Genomic DNA, 16,931 nt, shown 5'->3' with positions numbered 1-16,931 from the left:
AAATTTCTTTACTTTTTCTATTCATTGATGACCACAAGCGACCAAAATTTTACACCCTCGTTCAAAACGATTATCTTTCTTTTCTTATTAATTTATTTTTAAAAAATTAACATAATTTTATAATTAGAAATAATTTAACTTCACATAAATATTTAAAATTTGTTTTGAATTACATATTTAAAAAAAAAAATTAAAATTTATGTCAAGTCAAATTAAGATAAATTTTTTTAGACGGAGGGAGTGCCATTTGAGAGAAGTAGTAGACTTTTTAACCGAAAGGACCGCATTTAAGGGGATCTACCTTTCCTTTTTCTCCTTTTTTTTTTTTCTTTATTTATGCAGAATATTTGTGTTAATTTCTCCTGGTACGTTTTCACCGTGCTATTTAAATTGTATTTAAGTTTTCAATTATTTAACTGGAACATTTTTTTTTAATTATTTTTTTTATTTGATCAGATAATTGTAGTCTGAATGATTTTTGAGTCGACATATGAACTTTCCTGAATCGGATATCATCCCTTCATTTAACTGGAACATTATTTATAAATTTTAGATAAAAAATTGTTGCTCCCTCTTTCTTCTGCGCCTCTTCTCCTCGATAGAGGAGCCAAAATATTGGGTAAAAGCATTCAAAATATAAAGAGCTAATACACGAATAAAGTAATGGCATTCAACATTTGTATATCAACGCAATAATATTTTTGATCTTATATATACAATTTAATTTTTCAACAAAAGAAAAACACCCTTGTGGCGCCCTTATATATCCAGTTCATTTCTCATATATTTAATTTATAATTTTGTAAATAACTTATGAACATATTAGTCATTTTAATTGCAAAAACGCTTATCAACACCGTTTTATCAAACATATCAACTGATTATAATAATTTTAAAGTTTAATCATCTTTGAAATTGTGAATCTAAAGTTTCAAATTAGAGGACTTGAAGTTAATTAAGCTTGTCAAAATCACATGTATGAAGTTTTAATGCAATTCATATTCGGCAATCTGGAGTTGATCTGAAAATCCAAATAAGAAGAAAACAACAACATAAGCCGTCTTGAGTTTATCAAAATTAACTAAATTTTAAATAGTATTTTTTTTGTTAAATGAATATATTTTGAATAGGAGTGCTAAAAAGTAAAAACACCTATCTAATGTCATTTCTACTAATATGGTGAATGTATGGAGCTAACACAACACCACCGACACCCTTGCAAAATTGGCATCTGCCACTATCAAGAGGGTCTTCAAATTAATGGAAATGAAAATTACATTACACTAATCAAAGAAATTTGAGTGACCCTCGCAGTATGCTGTCTAAGAGGCCAACAAGTTAGTAAATTCTGATTGGAACTTTATGCTTTAAGATTCAGCTGTCTATGACATTTTACTCTATGGTTGTGTTTTGTGTATAAAGGAAAATGCGTTTCCAAGAGTGTAAGTGATTTTTAACTTATTTTATTGTGTCGGTAAATAAGTAGAGGATATGCTTCGAAGTATATTTGTATATAATTTAGACAAACACTATGTGGACGCTATAAGGGTGTGCATGGTTCGGTATTGAAAATTTCAGTTCGATAATTTTGATTTTCGGGTTTTAAAATTACTATATCCTTACCATACCAAATTAATTCAGTATGATTCGATAATTTTAAGTTCGATTTCGATATTTTACAATATGATAAATCGGTAAACATAGTTTGTTTCATTTCGACTTACATATACTCATATGTTGGAGTACATTTTATTATTAAAGTATAATATTTTCATCTCCCATATTTGTTAGTGGCCATAAAAGCTAGAAAATAGTCATAACTCCCACTCTCCCACTAGCTACTCCATGATGTAGAATGTGGATATTACTCCTATTAAGTATTAACCACTATTTCATGATCTACCTCTCTTAATTACTCACTACTTTCTAATTTACTCAATGGATTCTACAACTATATATAGAGGTACTTCTTCCATGAGTTGGTGGATTAAAAAAGTGTAATATTGTATAGGAGAATTGTGGGAAATATCATAGTGTGTAGTAAGGTTGGAGTATGAAAGCGAGAGTTGAGAGAGAGAAAATATTCTAAGCTTCCAACTTAGTCACTACAAAAGAAAGTAAGTTGAAGGAAGGTGTTTTTATGGTGGAGCTTTGGACTCTTCAACTAGTTCGGGGTTGGTTGATTCACACGGCGTTGACGGGCCAAGTCAGAGTTATACTGTTGGACCAATGAAGATTATACCGCAGTGGGCTTGAATCTCCTTAAAGAGAGAGATATCCTCGCCTCAGCTTGAAGAATATTTATTTTATCTTTTTTTCATTTTCATTTTATTTTTCAACTGTATTTTATCGTATATTCACCAACAACTCATACAGTAGAGAAGTATGATCTCCTGTTACACCCCGTATCTTCGAAGAAGCACTTATCAAATTTGAAACATAAGTACGTTGAGTTATGGTTAAGTAAAATCACTTTGGAATATAAGGAGCAAGCATTATTAAGTATACTTAATGAGCGAAGGATGCATATAAGGTATACTGGAAGGTTTTATAAGGAAATGAGTGGAAGAGATGGAGTAGTACGACTTTGGAGAAAGGATGGGTAATGTTTTGTATGAAAAATTTTGGTCTAACTTGGGGGACGAATATCTCTTAGCATATGAAGTGTTTTAAGGTGAAACAAAAGCCTAAAATGAATTTCGTCGAGTCTAGTTTCCAACGCAATAAACCGCTTGTCGATAGGACATCGGAGTAGAGAATTATAGACGTTACAAGTTCAGCTGACAGAGCAGAAATGCGTGCTACAGTGAATGCTACAGTGAATCCGACCCGAATTTGACCCCTATATAAAGGGTAATAACCCCCTTTTTTTCATCAGATTTTGCTAGAAAATTCCAGAAATTGAAAAGAAAGAGTAAGGGAAACAAAAAGTGAGCAATTTTCAAGTAGCGGAGTAGTAGTTTAGGTCCAGGTAACGCATGATTGTGATTCTAGTGTTGTTTTGCGGTGGATTTTAGCGTGGATATTGAGGATATTGCTGTCTTAACAAGAAAAAAGGTATGAATCTTTCTCTTTTGGTATTATTTAAGGCTTATTTACGGAGATAAAGTTGTTAAATAATTGTATAGTAAGTTGGTTAGTTCTAGAAGTTGGAAAACGGCGTATGGGTAACATTTTATGGTATATATTGATGTTGGAAATGATGTTATTGATGTTGGTATTGTTGTTGTTGTTGCTGGTTCTTTGAATTGAGATTCGGGCTAGGCATATAAACGGGGAAATCTTTTGATTTTCGACGAATATAAAATAGTTTGACTTGAGTGCTTAGCACAAATATACTACAATGAGTCTAACGATTGTGTGAATCCTCTTAAATGTAGACTTGCGAGCTCGGACGAATAAGTGTAGATAATTAGAGGCCGAACAGGTATGTTAAGGCTCGTCCCTTTCTTTCAAAAGGCATGATTCCTGTGTTATGATTCCATACATATTTTTCATAACCTTCTTACTTCCAAAAGTTAGAAGTTCATGATTCTTAAAAGCTTTCTATGATGCTAAGGATGAGATATTTTCTATGATGAACATGATGATGATGATTTTAATTCTAGAAATTTTGAAGCTATGATTTGAGGGCCTTATGAGATTATTGAGTCATTCCATGAATCCCTTGATCTTACTTATTGTTGATGGACTCACCTCATGTTACTCGTTCCTTCGAGGTGAGATATAGCGAAGATAATGATTCTATTTTCAACGCTATCTAAGTTCATGATTCTCGAGACTCCTATGACATCGTCGACTTCACCTTACGATAGTTGATCTTCTAAGGAAGGATATAGTAATAATGATAATGATAATGCTAATGATGATGTTGATTTTATTTATGTATTTTTATGTATATGTATGTATGTATGCATTGCACTCCCACTGATCAGCTGGGGATAATACCGCGCCTATATGGCTGGGCAAGATAACACCGTGCTTATTTGGCAGGGCAAGATAACACCGCGCCTATATGGCCGGGCAAGATAACACCGCGCCTATATGGCCGGGTAAGATAACACCGTGCCTTAATGGCTGAGCAAGATGCTATATCTATTACCGTGCCGTAGTGGCCGGGCAAGATGCTATATCTATTACCGTGCCTTAATGGCCGGGCAAGATGCTATATATATTACCGCGCCTTAACGGGCGGACAAGGTATTATATATGGATATATATGGAAAAGTTGTTTTTTTTTAAAAGCTAAGCATGCACGACATTCGCCTTAAAAAGACATTCAGAGACACAAGTTGATCTCTTTTATATTATTTTATCTTCAGATGCTATTATATTATTTTCCTTGTTCGGTATCTCTTACTATGCTACTATTCATGCCTTACATACTAAGTGCATTGCTCGTACTGACGTCCCTTCTTGTGGACGCTGCGTTCATGCCCGCAGGTGTAGATAGACAAGACGAGGATCTTTCATCGTAGGCTGCCTTCAGTTACCTGTTATGGTTGGTGAGCTCCACTTCTTCCTGGAGCACTGCCGAGTCTGGATGCATATATGTTTGTATGATTTTTGTTCAGGGCATGTCGGGGGCCCTGTCCCGACTTGTATACTTCAGTCATGTTCATAGAGGCTTTGCAGACAGTTTCTGTGTATAGCTTCGTTATGTTCTGTCGGTCGTTATGTTGGCGTCGTGGGTCCATTGGACATATATTTATACATGACATTACACTCATATCTAGCCTTAGCCTTATTTTGTCATTCAAGACATAGAGAACACAAGTTATAAGTTGGTTCGCTCGGTTTTCGTAAGGTGCCGGGTGCCAATCACGCCTTACCAAGGGTGGGGTGTGACACCTCGGCTTTTCAATAAACGTCTTATTTATATAATACTAACACCTTATACATGTAGAAATATTCAAAAGAAAGTACAAACAATTCCATTCAGTAATCAATTACACAAAAAGGACATTTCAATCCAGGTAAAGTAGTCAAATTTTCAACGTCTAAACAATTAGTTTTGTACTAATGCTAGTTTATACATTTGTTAGTATTATAATAATATATATGAATTATATATGTAACTATATACTTCGACATGGTATACCGTATTTTTTGTATTATAATATAAATACTGAATACCGAATACCAAAAAAAAAAAAGTGTCCCAAATACCATAATATCGAAACCGCGGTATCAAAAGTTTCGATTTCGGTAAGGTAATTTCATATCTACCGTACCATGCTCACCCTTGCCGAAGCAGGGATGAAGCGTGTTGGAATATAGAGAACTTATTGTTTCCCCTATTTTCACTAGAAGATTTTCCCCATTTTTATATATTTTTTAAAAATACTAACCAACCAATCATGAAAAAATTAAAGAACATTTTTCAAAAACATATTCTCCTCCATATCAAACACACCCTATAGTACATTCTTTGCGCTAATAATTTTCTTTTGGAACGAACAATAGGAAAAAGAGGGAATAAAAGGTCAAGATGGAAAAGGGTAAGAAATAAAGTGTTGTAGACTTGTAGTGACTAGGGGTGTACAAAGCAAACCGATATACGTAAACTGTTATGTTAGTCAATCTTAAAAGAATCTTTATTGTTTAAATTCGAGGGAGTCGTGTAAGATTTTAGAACAAGTATTCTAATTCTAACAATTATAAATAAGCAAGATTCGCTTTAGGCTTAACTCTTAATTAAGTACTAACTTTTCATTTACATACTTTTTTCTCATATATTAAATATAATAAAATAATCTTTTTTGGCTTCCTTTTATATGACTGGCTTGACTGAAAATTGTGCATAAAATGTTATTTTAACTACGTTAAATATTATATTAGTAATAGTGAAAAATGTAAAATTTTATTTCTCTATTTTATTTAATGTGATTTATTTATCGTTCACAAATTTTAAGAGAGAATAGATGACTTTTAAAATTTGTGGTGTCAAATAATATGTCTTCACATTTGGGCCTATAAAATTATTGAACTTATGATATATATTGAACATGTCATAATATTTTACAACTATAAGAACTTGTCATTATAGGTAAAATGAGAATTTTAAGTTAAATTGATTCTAGCTTTTTATAAAATTATTTTTAGCCAAGTAATAGAAAAATAAATCACATAAAATGAAACTAAGTACTCCCTTCGGTCATTACTATCATATTTTTCTTTTGCACACCTTTAAAGACAATATTAATTAAAAGGTTAATTTGACTAAATTGTTCTTATTTATCTTTATTTTAATTTAATATTACTCTATTTTTCACCACATTAATCTCTTTTCCACATTTATTGAGTAAGTGCAACAATGAAAACTAACACGTAATTAATTATGTATCAATTTTTCAAAAATAGCTATTTTAGATAAGTTATTTTTGGTAAACATGACAACTAAAATGGACCGAAGGAAAGATCCTATTAAATGTCAATTCCTTACTTCAACAAACAATGAAAAATTCATCCCAGTTCGAATATTATGAATCAAAATCTTCTTGGTAGGGGAGACATTTATCTCATAGTACAAAGGTGGTTCTAGGATTTTAAGTTTATAAGTTTTCATATAAATTCCTACAACGATCTCAAGTTAAATCTATAATAATAATTAAGTTTAAAGTCTAACATTTACTGATATTTAGTAAATTTCCTAATGCATATATAGGATTTGAGCAACAACAATTGAATTAACGTGAATCCGTAATCGAGCCTCTAAATCCGTCCAACCATAGTAGATTTATCTAGAGCTAATCTAAATCCATCGAACCATTAAATTTGAATACTGAGTAACTAAAAACCATCGAAAGAAAAAGAAATAACAGTCAAAGACACACACGAACTATCACCTTTTTCGCGAGTTTCACACCTCAACTATGAATTGTCATCTTTTCCTACCCGCACACAAAAGGGAACAACTAATAATTGGACGTCTATTAATACATAGATGGTGATAATTCAGGCGAAAAAAAAGAAGACGAAGAAAATAGCTAATCATTAAGGTGTGAAACCCCCGGGAAAAAAATAGTTCAGATGTGTTTTTGATAATTAAGTCAAACAAAAAAGCATCCCAACTTCATGGAGTGAAAGTTACTCCACATGCTCCACCTGTTACTCACCTCTTTTTTGCAGATGATGCCTTATATTTTTTTAAGGTTGTGAAATCGGAGGTGAATACCATTAAGCATTGTCTATTGCTCTATCAGAAAGCGTCTGGTCAGCAGGTTAACTTTCATAAATCGGAAGTATATTTTAGCAAGAATACCACAGATGAGGTGAAGGATGTTGTTGCATCTATTCTACATGTGAAAAAGTTGATAAACCGGGTCAATATCTTGGTTTGCTAGCTAGTGTGGGACGCATCAAAAAAGAGGTCTTTAATTTTATCCTAAGTGCGTACTAAACTTCTGTGGCGAAATGGAGGCAATGAGGGGTCAAGAATCAAGTGGATGTCGTGGGAAAGAATGAGCAAGTATAAGGAGGAAGGCGGTATGGGTTTTTGGAGAATCCAGCATGTGAATACAACACTCTTAGCTAAAACAGGTTGGTCGATTATGACTTGCCCTTCTGCTTTTGTTAGCCGTGTCTTTAAGGCTAAATATTACCACCACTCTGAATTTCTTATGGCGGGAGAGGGTTCAAATCCTAGTTTTATCTGGTACGTCTCTTTGTGCTTCAGAATATCTTTTTCAGAAGGGATGCGTCAAACGCATTGGTAATGGACTTCATACTAAGATTTTTAATGATCCATGGTTAACCACTGGACAATCTCTGTTCATTCGCAGTATCCCCGATGAGGACTTATTGGACTCACGTGTGGCAGATATTATTGACTGGGACACAAGAACTTGGAATACTCACATGTTAGAGCCACTCTTCTCCGCCGATGAGATAGACTGCATTAAGCGAATTTCGTTGGGATTTACTATACGGAATGATCATAGATATGGAAACTTGATAGGCAAGGATGCTATACCATCAAGAGTGGTTATTTAGTGCTGCATGATGCTACTGCACCAATCCCGAATGGTCAATTTTGATGAAAACTCTGGAAATTGAAGATGCCTCTTAAGGTGTTGAATTTTGTTTGGAGAGCTTCGCATGGTGTCCTTCCAACCGACGATAATTTAGTGAGTAAGAAGATTCTTCAATCCGGCTTATGTCCTGCATGCCTCGAAGGGACAGAAACAATATTGCACTGCCTAGTCGAGTGCAACGCGGCGAAACAGGTATGGCTTAAATTATCTTTGGGTATGGCTTAAATCATCTTTGGGTTGGCGACAATTTGGTCCATCGCTTTTGGATTGGCTTAATTCGCTGATGGAAATTGTGACTCTCAATCAATTACATGAAGCCATAATGATTCTTTGGGAAAAAATCTCTACGACCCGAAGTTGTTATCCAAAAGACAGCCCGATTTTAACAGGATTGGACTAAGGCAAGAATGACTACTTCCAATCATATAGTGATGGGAACTGGCTTTCAATTAAATGGTTTCCTCCTGATGAGAATATTCTTAAATACAACATTGATGCTTCTTTTGATCTTGCTTCGAGAGTAGCAAGAGTCGGTATGTTAGCCCGGAATTCTCACGGAAACTTCATAAAAGGTCGCTCTAGCCGGTTAGATAGGCCACATGACTCACTCGTGACCGAGGCTTTGGGTGTTCGACAAGCACTAAGCTGACTAGAGAATCACTTTACATCAACACCTATTATTGTGGAGATTGACAGCCTTTCGGTTAAACAAGCGTTGGATAAATCTTGCGGCAACAACTCTTATTTTGATGTTATTATTCATGATTGTAAAGCACCCATGCGTGACTTTACTTCTATTTCTCTGTCTTTTGTCAAAAGATCAAAGAAACCAGTTTGCCCATATGTTAGCTAGGGCTTCGGATTCCATGTCTGATTCGTGATGTAATCAACTTTAATTTAATTAATAATTGATCAGAAACCCCACCTCCCCGCCCCCCGCCCCCCTCGCCCTCACCCACACATAAAAAAAAAATAAAAAAAAAAGCATCCCAACATTATTCTACGTATTATCCCTTGTAAAATAAGCCTCTTCACCAAATTACCTCGGCTAACCTAAGCCCTATTACAATTACACGATGCTCGTGGGACAGGCTCAAACTCAAAGCTGTGGCCTTTATTTATGACACACACATGCCTTACAATTTATACCGCACTTTCCCCTCCACCACCGCCGCTGCGTTAAAGACAAATAATCAGGTGGTGCCGCCGACACATATCCACCGTTGCCGGAGCATCGAAACTCCGGCGCCGGCATCAATTTTATCCTGTCAGGACGATTATGCCCCTTTGTTACTGAAAAAATATTTCTATATATAACTGGTATGGGCTATACACCTGGTAATAAGGAGGATCACTACCGCAAATCTGCTAAGTTGCTTACATTGCCTACTATTTTGACTATTGGTCGTGTTGTTGCTATTCCCATTCTCGTGACTAGTAAGTTTGGAATTAAATGTAGTTGTCATATCTGAAATTGCAGTGTAATTGAAGTTGATTTTGATCCCTTTTGATGGCTAGTTGTGATCATCTGCAATTGCAGGGAAAAAGGTATTTTGTGTGGCTATAAAGTTAATTGTGGCTATAAAGTTAAGTTCGAGAAAACAAAAAGAGCTTTTTTAACCCTAGCTAATTGAGAGTTGTGCAATGCTGTAAATTTAGTTGTGTGTATCTGAAATTACAGTGTGATTGAAGTTAATTTTTTCTCCCTTTTGATGAGTAGTTGTGATCATCTGAAATTGCAGGGAAAAAGGTATTTTGTGTGGCTATAAAGTTAATTGTGGCTATAAAGTTAAGTTCGAGAAAACAAAAAAAAAGGAGCTTTTTTAACCCTAGCTAATTGAGAGTTGTGCAATGCTGTAAATTTAGTTGTGTGTATCTGAAATTACAGTGTAATTGAAGTTGATTTTTTCTCCCTTTTGATGAGTAGTTGTGATCATCTGAAATTGCAGGGAAAAAGGTATTTTGTGTGGCTATAAAGTTAATTGTGGCTATAAAGTTAAGTTCGAGAAAAAAAAAAAAGAGCTTTTTTAACCCTAGCTAATTGAGAGTTGTGCAATGCTGTAAATTTAGTTGTGTGTATCTGAAATTACAGTGTGATTGAAGTTAATTTTTCTCCTTTGATGAGTAGTAGTGATCATCTGAAATTGCAGGGAAAAAGGTATTTTGTGTGGCTATAAAGTTAATTGTGGCTATAAAGTTAAGTTCGAGAAAAAAAAAGAAGAGCTTTTTTAACCCTAGCTAATTGAGAGTTGTGCAATGCTGTAAATTTAGTTGTGTGTATCTGAAATTACAGTGTGATTGAAGTTAATTTTTTCTCCCTTTTGATGAGTAGTTGTGATCATCTGAAATTGCAGGGAAAAAGGTATTTTGTGTGGCTATAAAGTTAATTGTGGCTATAAAGTTAAGTTCGAGAAAACAAAAAAAAAAGGAGCTTTTTTAACCCTAGCTAATTGAGAGTTGTGCAATGTTGTAAATTTAGTTGTGTGTATCTGAAATTACAGTGTGATTGAAGTTAATTTTTTCTCCCTTTTGATGAGTAGTTGTGATCATCTGAAATTGCAGGGAAAAAGGTATTTTGTGTGGCTATAAAGTTAATTGTGGCTATAAAGTTAAGTTCGAGAAAAAAAAAGAGCTTTTTTAACCCTAGCTAATTGAGAGTTGTGCAATGCTGTAAATTTAGTTGTGTGTATCTGAAATTACAGTGTAATTGAAGTTGATTTTTTTCTCCCTTTTGATGACTAGTTGTGATCATCTGAAATTGCAGGGAAAAAGGTATTTTGTGTGGCTATAAAGTTAATTGTGGCTATAAAGTTAAGTTCGAGAAAGAAAAAAAAAAGAGCTTTTTTAACCCTAGTTAATTGAGAGTTGTGCAATGCTGTAAATTTAGATGTGTGTATCTGAAATTACAGTGTGATTGAAGTTAATTTTTTATATCTCTTTTGGTGAGTTTCAATGTTCTTAAGTTCGATTTAAATTTAAAGAATACTTGCCACTTTTTAATATGTGTGTAATGTATAGAAATGTCTGTTGAATCTTCTTGTTATAAATTTGTCGGGTAGGTGGTTTTAATGGTCAACTTACTAAATATAGAAAGAGGCACTCTTTTTGGGGACAGACCAAAAAGAAAAGTAAGAAACTTAAATTGGGATGGAGGGAGTAGAATGGATGCATTTAGATTGAATCTTCAAGGAAGTATGTATTCGTCTTGCGTTGAAGTTAGTAAGTTACTCAATTTAACTTATCCAAGAAAAAAAGTTACTCAATTTGATGTGAGATGATTGGCGTAATAACTAGTAGAATCTGGTCTTTAGTCTTATTGAATTGTGTAGCCGCTATCCTGTTTCTTTTTACCAGTAAGTTCGGAATAAAATTGGTTTGTTTAACCGTAGCTAATTGAGAATGTGCAATGCGGAAATTGTAGTTGTGGTAGCTGAAATTGGAGTGTAATTGAAGTTGATTTTCTCCCTTTTGGTGAGTTTCATTGTTCTTAAGTTGATTAGTAGAATTGATGCATTTAGATTGACTCTTCTTTAAGGGAGTATGTACGTCTTGTATTAAAGTTACTCAATCTGACTTATCCAAAAAAAAAAAGTTGCTCAGTTTGGTGTGAGCAGTGTTATCAAAAGCAAAAAGCGCAAAAAAGTCTAAAGTCAGCTAGGGCTTTAAGCGCAAAGCGCAAATAAAGTGTGGGCTTTAATGAAATAAGGCGCAATGGTGCAAATATAAAAATATATGTATATGTTTAGTCCTAGACGAATAATAATAAGCATAAATAACAAATATATGGACAAAGAAATTGTAAGAACATTATGAGAAAGTGAAATATCAATCATCTAGTGTCACCTCTTCAAGAGAGGCTCATTGGCAAGGAAAAGTATGTCTTAGAGTCTTGGTGATGACACTAAAGCGCACATAAAGCAAGGTGAAGCGCTCAACATGTATTGAGCCTCGCTTCAGGGCTCAAGTGGGCCTTTGACAACACTGGGTGTGAGATGTTCGGTGTAATAACTACTGGAATCTGGTTTTTAGTTGTACCGTACTGATTGGTGGAGAGAAAAGAGGAGCTGATATCCTGCCAAAATTCCGTGCACTACGAAAAACTAGTTACTATATGTTTGTGCAATGGAACAAGGGCTTTGGAGCTGGAATTAGGAAAAAAAGACTTTTTTTTTTTTATTTCCTTTGCTTGTTTAAGTGCTAACTTGAGGAACATGGTGCATACTGATTATAGACTAGAGACATATGATACATTGTGAGGAAACTGTAACTAGATCCTGGTCTAAAGGCTGTATAAAACTTCTTAATATTTGAATAAACAGAGTAAGAGTTTCAGACATCTGGCCATTTAACTTAGCTGTGTTGTTATTAATCTATTGTATGCTTTTATGTAAGCTTTTCTAATGATTGGCATATGAGTTTGCTGATCTTGTTTATTAACTAACCACAGAAATTATTGGAACTTAGTTTCACTTGTTTCTCTTTACTTAACCATAAAAACAAATCAGGATGAGAGCATAAGTTTATTAATATTATGCAGAACATTCTCTGTTTGTTTTGTCGGACAGCATAATTTGTTTTCAGATGATACTCTGTAAAGGAAAACTGATTTTGTAGCCTTGTTTTGATATAGCATTCTATGTTGATAGCTGGTGGGGACCAACCGCTACAACAGGTATTTTTATTGCTGCAGCAATAACTGATTGGCTTGATGGATACCTTGCTCGCAAGGTACATGCTTCTGTTGTTTAATAGCATTATCTCTTCTCGAATTTAAATTGCTTATATCTCAACTTACTAATTTGGATGTTTTGACACGTCCAGATGAACCTAAGAACTGCCTTTGGTGCGTTTTTAGATCCAGTGGCTGATAAGGTATCTTCTCTCTATTCTTCAAATCACATGCATATTGCCTGGAATTTTGGCCACCGTTTTTTGATACAACTCTTTTTGACTTAAACAGCTAATGGTTGCTGCCACCTTGATCTTGTTGTGCACCAAACCTTTGGAGGCTAGTGTGTTTGGACAATTGCCATGGCTACTAACTGTACCTTCAATTGCGATAATCGGCAGGGAGGTGAGTGCTTAACTGTACTTTTGTTTGTAACCGCATTTCCTTTCACATGGTATTTTTCTCAGAAAGAAAACTTCAAGTTTGTGATATTAATAGTCATGAGATCCGGAACTTACATGACTACATTAGCATACTTCTTCTCATGTAGGATTGTTAACACCATAATGGACTTGCAATTTTAATTTTCTACATGGTTTTTATTGTTGCAAATTGCACTACACCAGAGAAACATTTTGGACAATGAGTTTGTGAGAGAGTTCTAAATCCTCCAGGAGGTGTCATTAAGATTATATTTCTGCTAAATTTTAAGGTAAACTGGTCTTTAGGGAAATAGAAGATGTTAGATGGGCCATAAAAACAGTAAGCGGTGATGTGAAATCTTTTGATCCTTTTAGCAATTAGCATTCTATACACCTATTGAGTGGTCATAAGTCATAACCCCTTGCACATTTCAGTTTTTATTTATTTATTTTTTCTAGGGATGGGGGTGGCTGGAGCGGAGTTGCAGGAGCCATCTGGAGTAGCTTAGATAAAAAGTTCAAGGCACATAGTAATTGGATCCATCATACAAGTTAAATTTCGATTAGCAATTTGAACTTCTACTATAGCAGTAAGAAACTACAATCCGTGTTAAATGGAGGGAAAGGAAAATGACGTCTATTTTGAGGTAAATTGTGTTAAGTAGTTAGTAGTACTTTTGAAACTTATTGAAGTAATAACTTATATTTTTGCCACACAGAAGTTTTAGTTTTATCCTGTGCGCACCCAAAGGGTTGCGGCTGCAGGTTCCCTTGTCATTTAAAAAAGAGATGATATCCTTGCTGTAGTTCCTCACATGGTTTGGGATCACAATCCCCTATTTTTTTGAGAGTTCCATGAAGCTATTTTTCATATCCTTCTGCTGAAATGAAACTTTAGTTAATACTATTTCCTTTCATTTATGTCAAGTAAACTATCAAGTATGAATAGTTCACATAATACCGTAAGTGATAAGTTTCTCTGAAACACGCAACTGATCGACATAGATTGAAAAGAAGAGTGACCTTCGAGAGCTCTTGAGAATTTGGATTGAAACAGTGGGTACTCTTGATGAACCTTATTCATAGTTCACTAGAGATATATTCACCAAGACATTGTTATATGGATTTTAGAATATTAATTGTTTGCATGGCATGCGGTTTTCTGATACTCTTTGCGATGTCTTGGTCCATATTTAGCACGGGAATCGCTTTTTCTCAAGGTGCAGTATCTGTTTTTGCCATATGCTATGTATCATTTGATGCTCTTTTGTTACATTTCTAAAAGATGTATCATATGATGCTCTTCCTTGCGCCTCAAAAATCTTTTTACTGCATCTTTGATTCATTTTCATCGTGGATGAGTGATGAAAGCTGGTCTTTGATTCATTTTGCAAATCTTTTTGTAGATAACGATGTCTGCAGTTAGAGAATGGGCTGCTTCTCAGGGTGGTAAACATTCAGAGGTTCAGGATCAACCTATAATTGTTTACTGTAGAATAATCCACTTCATGATTTAGTTATCCCAGTATTAAGTGATGATTTTTCCAGGCTGTTGCTGTGAATAATTTGGGGAAATGGAAAACAGCCACTCAGATGATTGCATTGACCATCCTTCTCCTCACCAGAGATAGCAGGTAACTTTTCTGTTCTAAACTCATGCTAATGTTTGAAGGAAACGGGGATGTTGAATGAAGATTCATGTGGTTGTGCTTTGACCTCTGTAACTCTCCTCTCTGCAGTTTATCAGGGGCTGGAACTGTTGTAGCTTCTGGTGTGATCTTGCTATATGTTTCAGCATGGCTAGCTGGATGGTCTCTGTTCGTGTATATGAGAAAGATATCAAAAGTATTATTCATGTAGAAATCTTGGCCAATGATCACATTTTGGCTCATGCTACTAGCTGTGGAAGAGCAGGTTATACGCAAGCAGATACATGCTTGTGCAAGAGGAAACTGTCTTTTGGAGCCTTTTGCACTTGCATCTTGAGTACGAGTGAAGTTGCTAACTCAATTCTGACATCCCTCGCTCCATATTTGTCCAGTGCGTTTTGGTTGTGACAGAAAGAGAAACGAAAATGTTGGCTGTGTTCAATGTTTTTTACTTCATTCTTTAACCATATTCTTTAGCGAAATTGGAGGCTCAACAAAATAGATAATCAAATACGTGGAGTTTGCTATATGTACTGTAATCTATTCTGACAAGAAAAATTTATAGTCAAATGTTATTCCGGTTTGACCGGCGTTTCACTGATTTATGGCTCCTTCGAATCAATACTGCCGATGTCGTAAAGCACGTTATACGTTAAAGTAACAATATATCATGCAATAGATTCACGAGGTGCTTGTGTAGATAAGATGCTTAATGTCATTTGAAGTTCCATATGTTTCTCTCTTTTTTTTTTTTTGGGTCATTGTCTGTCTTATCAGAGGTGGACCATGCATGAGGAATCATCTGGCTTAGTTAGGCACATGTGGCAGTTGAATTCACCATCCAATGACTTTCAATTTATCTATAACGATTGTGATGAGAAGGAAATTCTAGTCTACTATGGGTTTTGGTTAACACGTTGAACTGATGAAAAGGAGAGATAGCAATGTATACTGATCTGTTGTTGTTAGATGTTTGTTCTATGCAGAAGAGGTTCCCATTAGCTAACTGGTTGGTCCTTTTGTGCTTTAGCTGTTTTCTTGTCTTGTTCCTTGATTTTTCCTAAGAAAAGTCGGCACGTTCTAGATATTATTCCCTCCATTCCAATTTATGTGATATAGTTTGACTAGGTACGGAGTTTAAGAAAGAAAGGAAAACTTTTGAAATTTGTGGTTTAAAATAAGTTATAGATATTTGTGTGGTTGTAAATTATTTTATTAAGAATTAAAGAGGAAGTTTTAAGTTAAATTATTTCTAAATATATAAATGTATCATTCTTTTCGAGACAGACTAAAAAAGAAAGTGTAATACATAAATTAGGACAGAGGAAGTATTTGAAAGATTGTATGCTCGAATGAATGTCCTTTCTACTTAAGAGCCACGCCTAATTGTCCTTTTTCTTCTTCTTCTTTTTGATAACCGTGGTGTTAGGGTCAGTTTGCACGTAATACTTTGACCTATAGGAGAAATCACCTATTGTTTTTGCCTAGGATTTAAACCTGTGACCTTATGGTTCTGAACCAACTTTCATGGACAACCGGGCCACATCTGGGGGTGCCACTACCAAACTTTGTCTCGCATTCAATTGTTGTCCATTTATGTACCACCAAACGAGGTACTATTATTGTAGGAAATGCTGAACTTAACATCAAAATGTTATGATGGCGCTATTGATATAAAAAACTCTGCACGCCAAAAAATTAAAATAAAATAAAAAATAATAATCTGTGTTGTCGCAGTATTCTATACCTGTGTCGGGGTAGGGATCTAATAGCTCAGTTGGTTGGCTACCTGAACTCTCATCTTGTTGGTGAGGGTTCGAATCCCCACATTGTAATCCCCTTCCCCTACCTTATGTAATAAAAAAAAATATATATATATATAAAAAATTCCTGTGTCGGGTATACAATAGAAAGTCATTTTCTTGTGTTACAGGTTTGCCTATCAAAATTTTCGTGTTGAAACATACTCAGATTTACTACTGATATAGTGAGTTGCTTATTTACCGAGATGGCGAGATGATGAATACATTTGAGTTTTTGTGCCACCTGAAGAAATAATAATGAATATGCATTACGGAGATGACAAAATTATAATATACATTGTTTAAATAATACAACTCCATATAAGATTACAACCCTATTTAATAAAGAAAAT

General features: G+C 34.7%; 2 protein-coding genes and 1 non-coding gene across 3 annotated transcripts in view; 2 read left to right on the top strand and 1 right to left on the bottom strand.

Moving 5' to 3' along the window:
* LOC132060220 (nuclear transcription factor Y subunit B-10-like) overlaps window positions 1-11,231 on the top strand; it is a 58,061-nt gene extending 46,830 nt beyond the window's left edge. The window contains exon 4 of the mRNA XM_059453145.1: window positions 11,184-11,231. Within this exon, the coding sequence (XP_059309128.1) occupies window positions 11,184-11,216 (33 nt within the window). The 3' untranslated portion in view covers window positions 11,217-11,231. The remainder of the gene's footprint in view (window positions 1-11,183) is intronic.
* Window positions 447-526, bottom strand: LOC132061720 (small nucleolar RNA Z155). Its single transcript, XR_009416140.1, has one exon. It is a non-coding gene; the product is annotated as a small nucleolar RNA Z155 (small nucleolar RNA).
* On the top strand, window positions 9,203-15,377 carry LOC132060222 (CDP-diacylglycerol--glycerol-3-phosphate 3-phosphatidyltransferase 1, chloroplastic). The gene is made up of 7 exons (XM_059453146.1): window positions 9,203-9,473; window positions 12,667-12,764; window positions 12,858-12,908; window positions 12,997-13,110; window positions 14,534-14,590; window positions 14,676-14,761; window positions 14,867-15,377. Exons 1-7 carry the CDS (start codon window positions 9,359-9,361, stop codon window positions 14,985-14,987), a joined length of 642 nt encoding a protein of 213 aa, XP_059309129.1. The 5' UTR covers window positions 9,203-9,358; the 3' UTR covers window positions 14,988-15,377.
* The last annotated feature ends 1,554 nt before the right edge of the window (window positions 15,378-16,931 follow it).

This window comes from Lycium ferocissimum, chromosome 6 (genome assembly GCF_029784015.1).
Source record: "Lycium ferocissimum isolate CSIRO_LF1 chromosome 6, AGI_CSIRO_Lferr_CH_V1, whole genome shotgun sequence".
NCBI lineage: Eukaryota > Viridiplantae > Streptophyta > Magnoliopsida > Solanales > Solanaceae > Lycium > Lycium ferocissimum.
The sequence above is the reverse complement of the archived record's forward strand: the minus strand, read 5'-3'. Positions and strand labels throughout refer to the sequence as shown.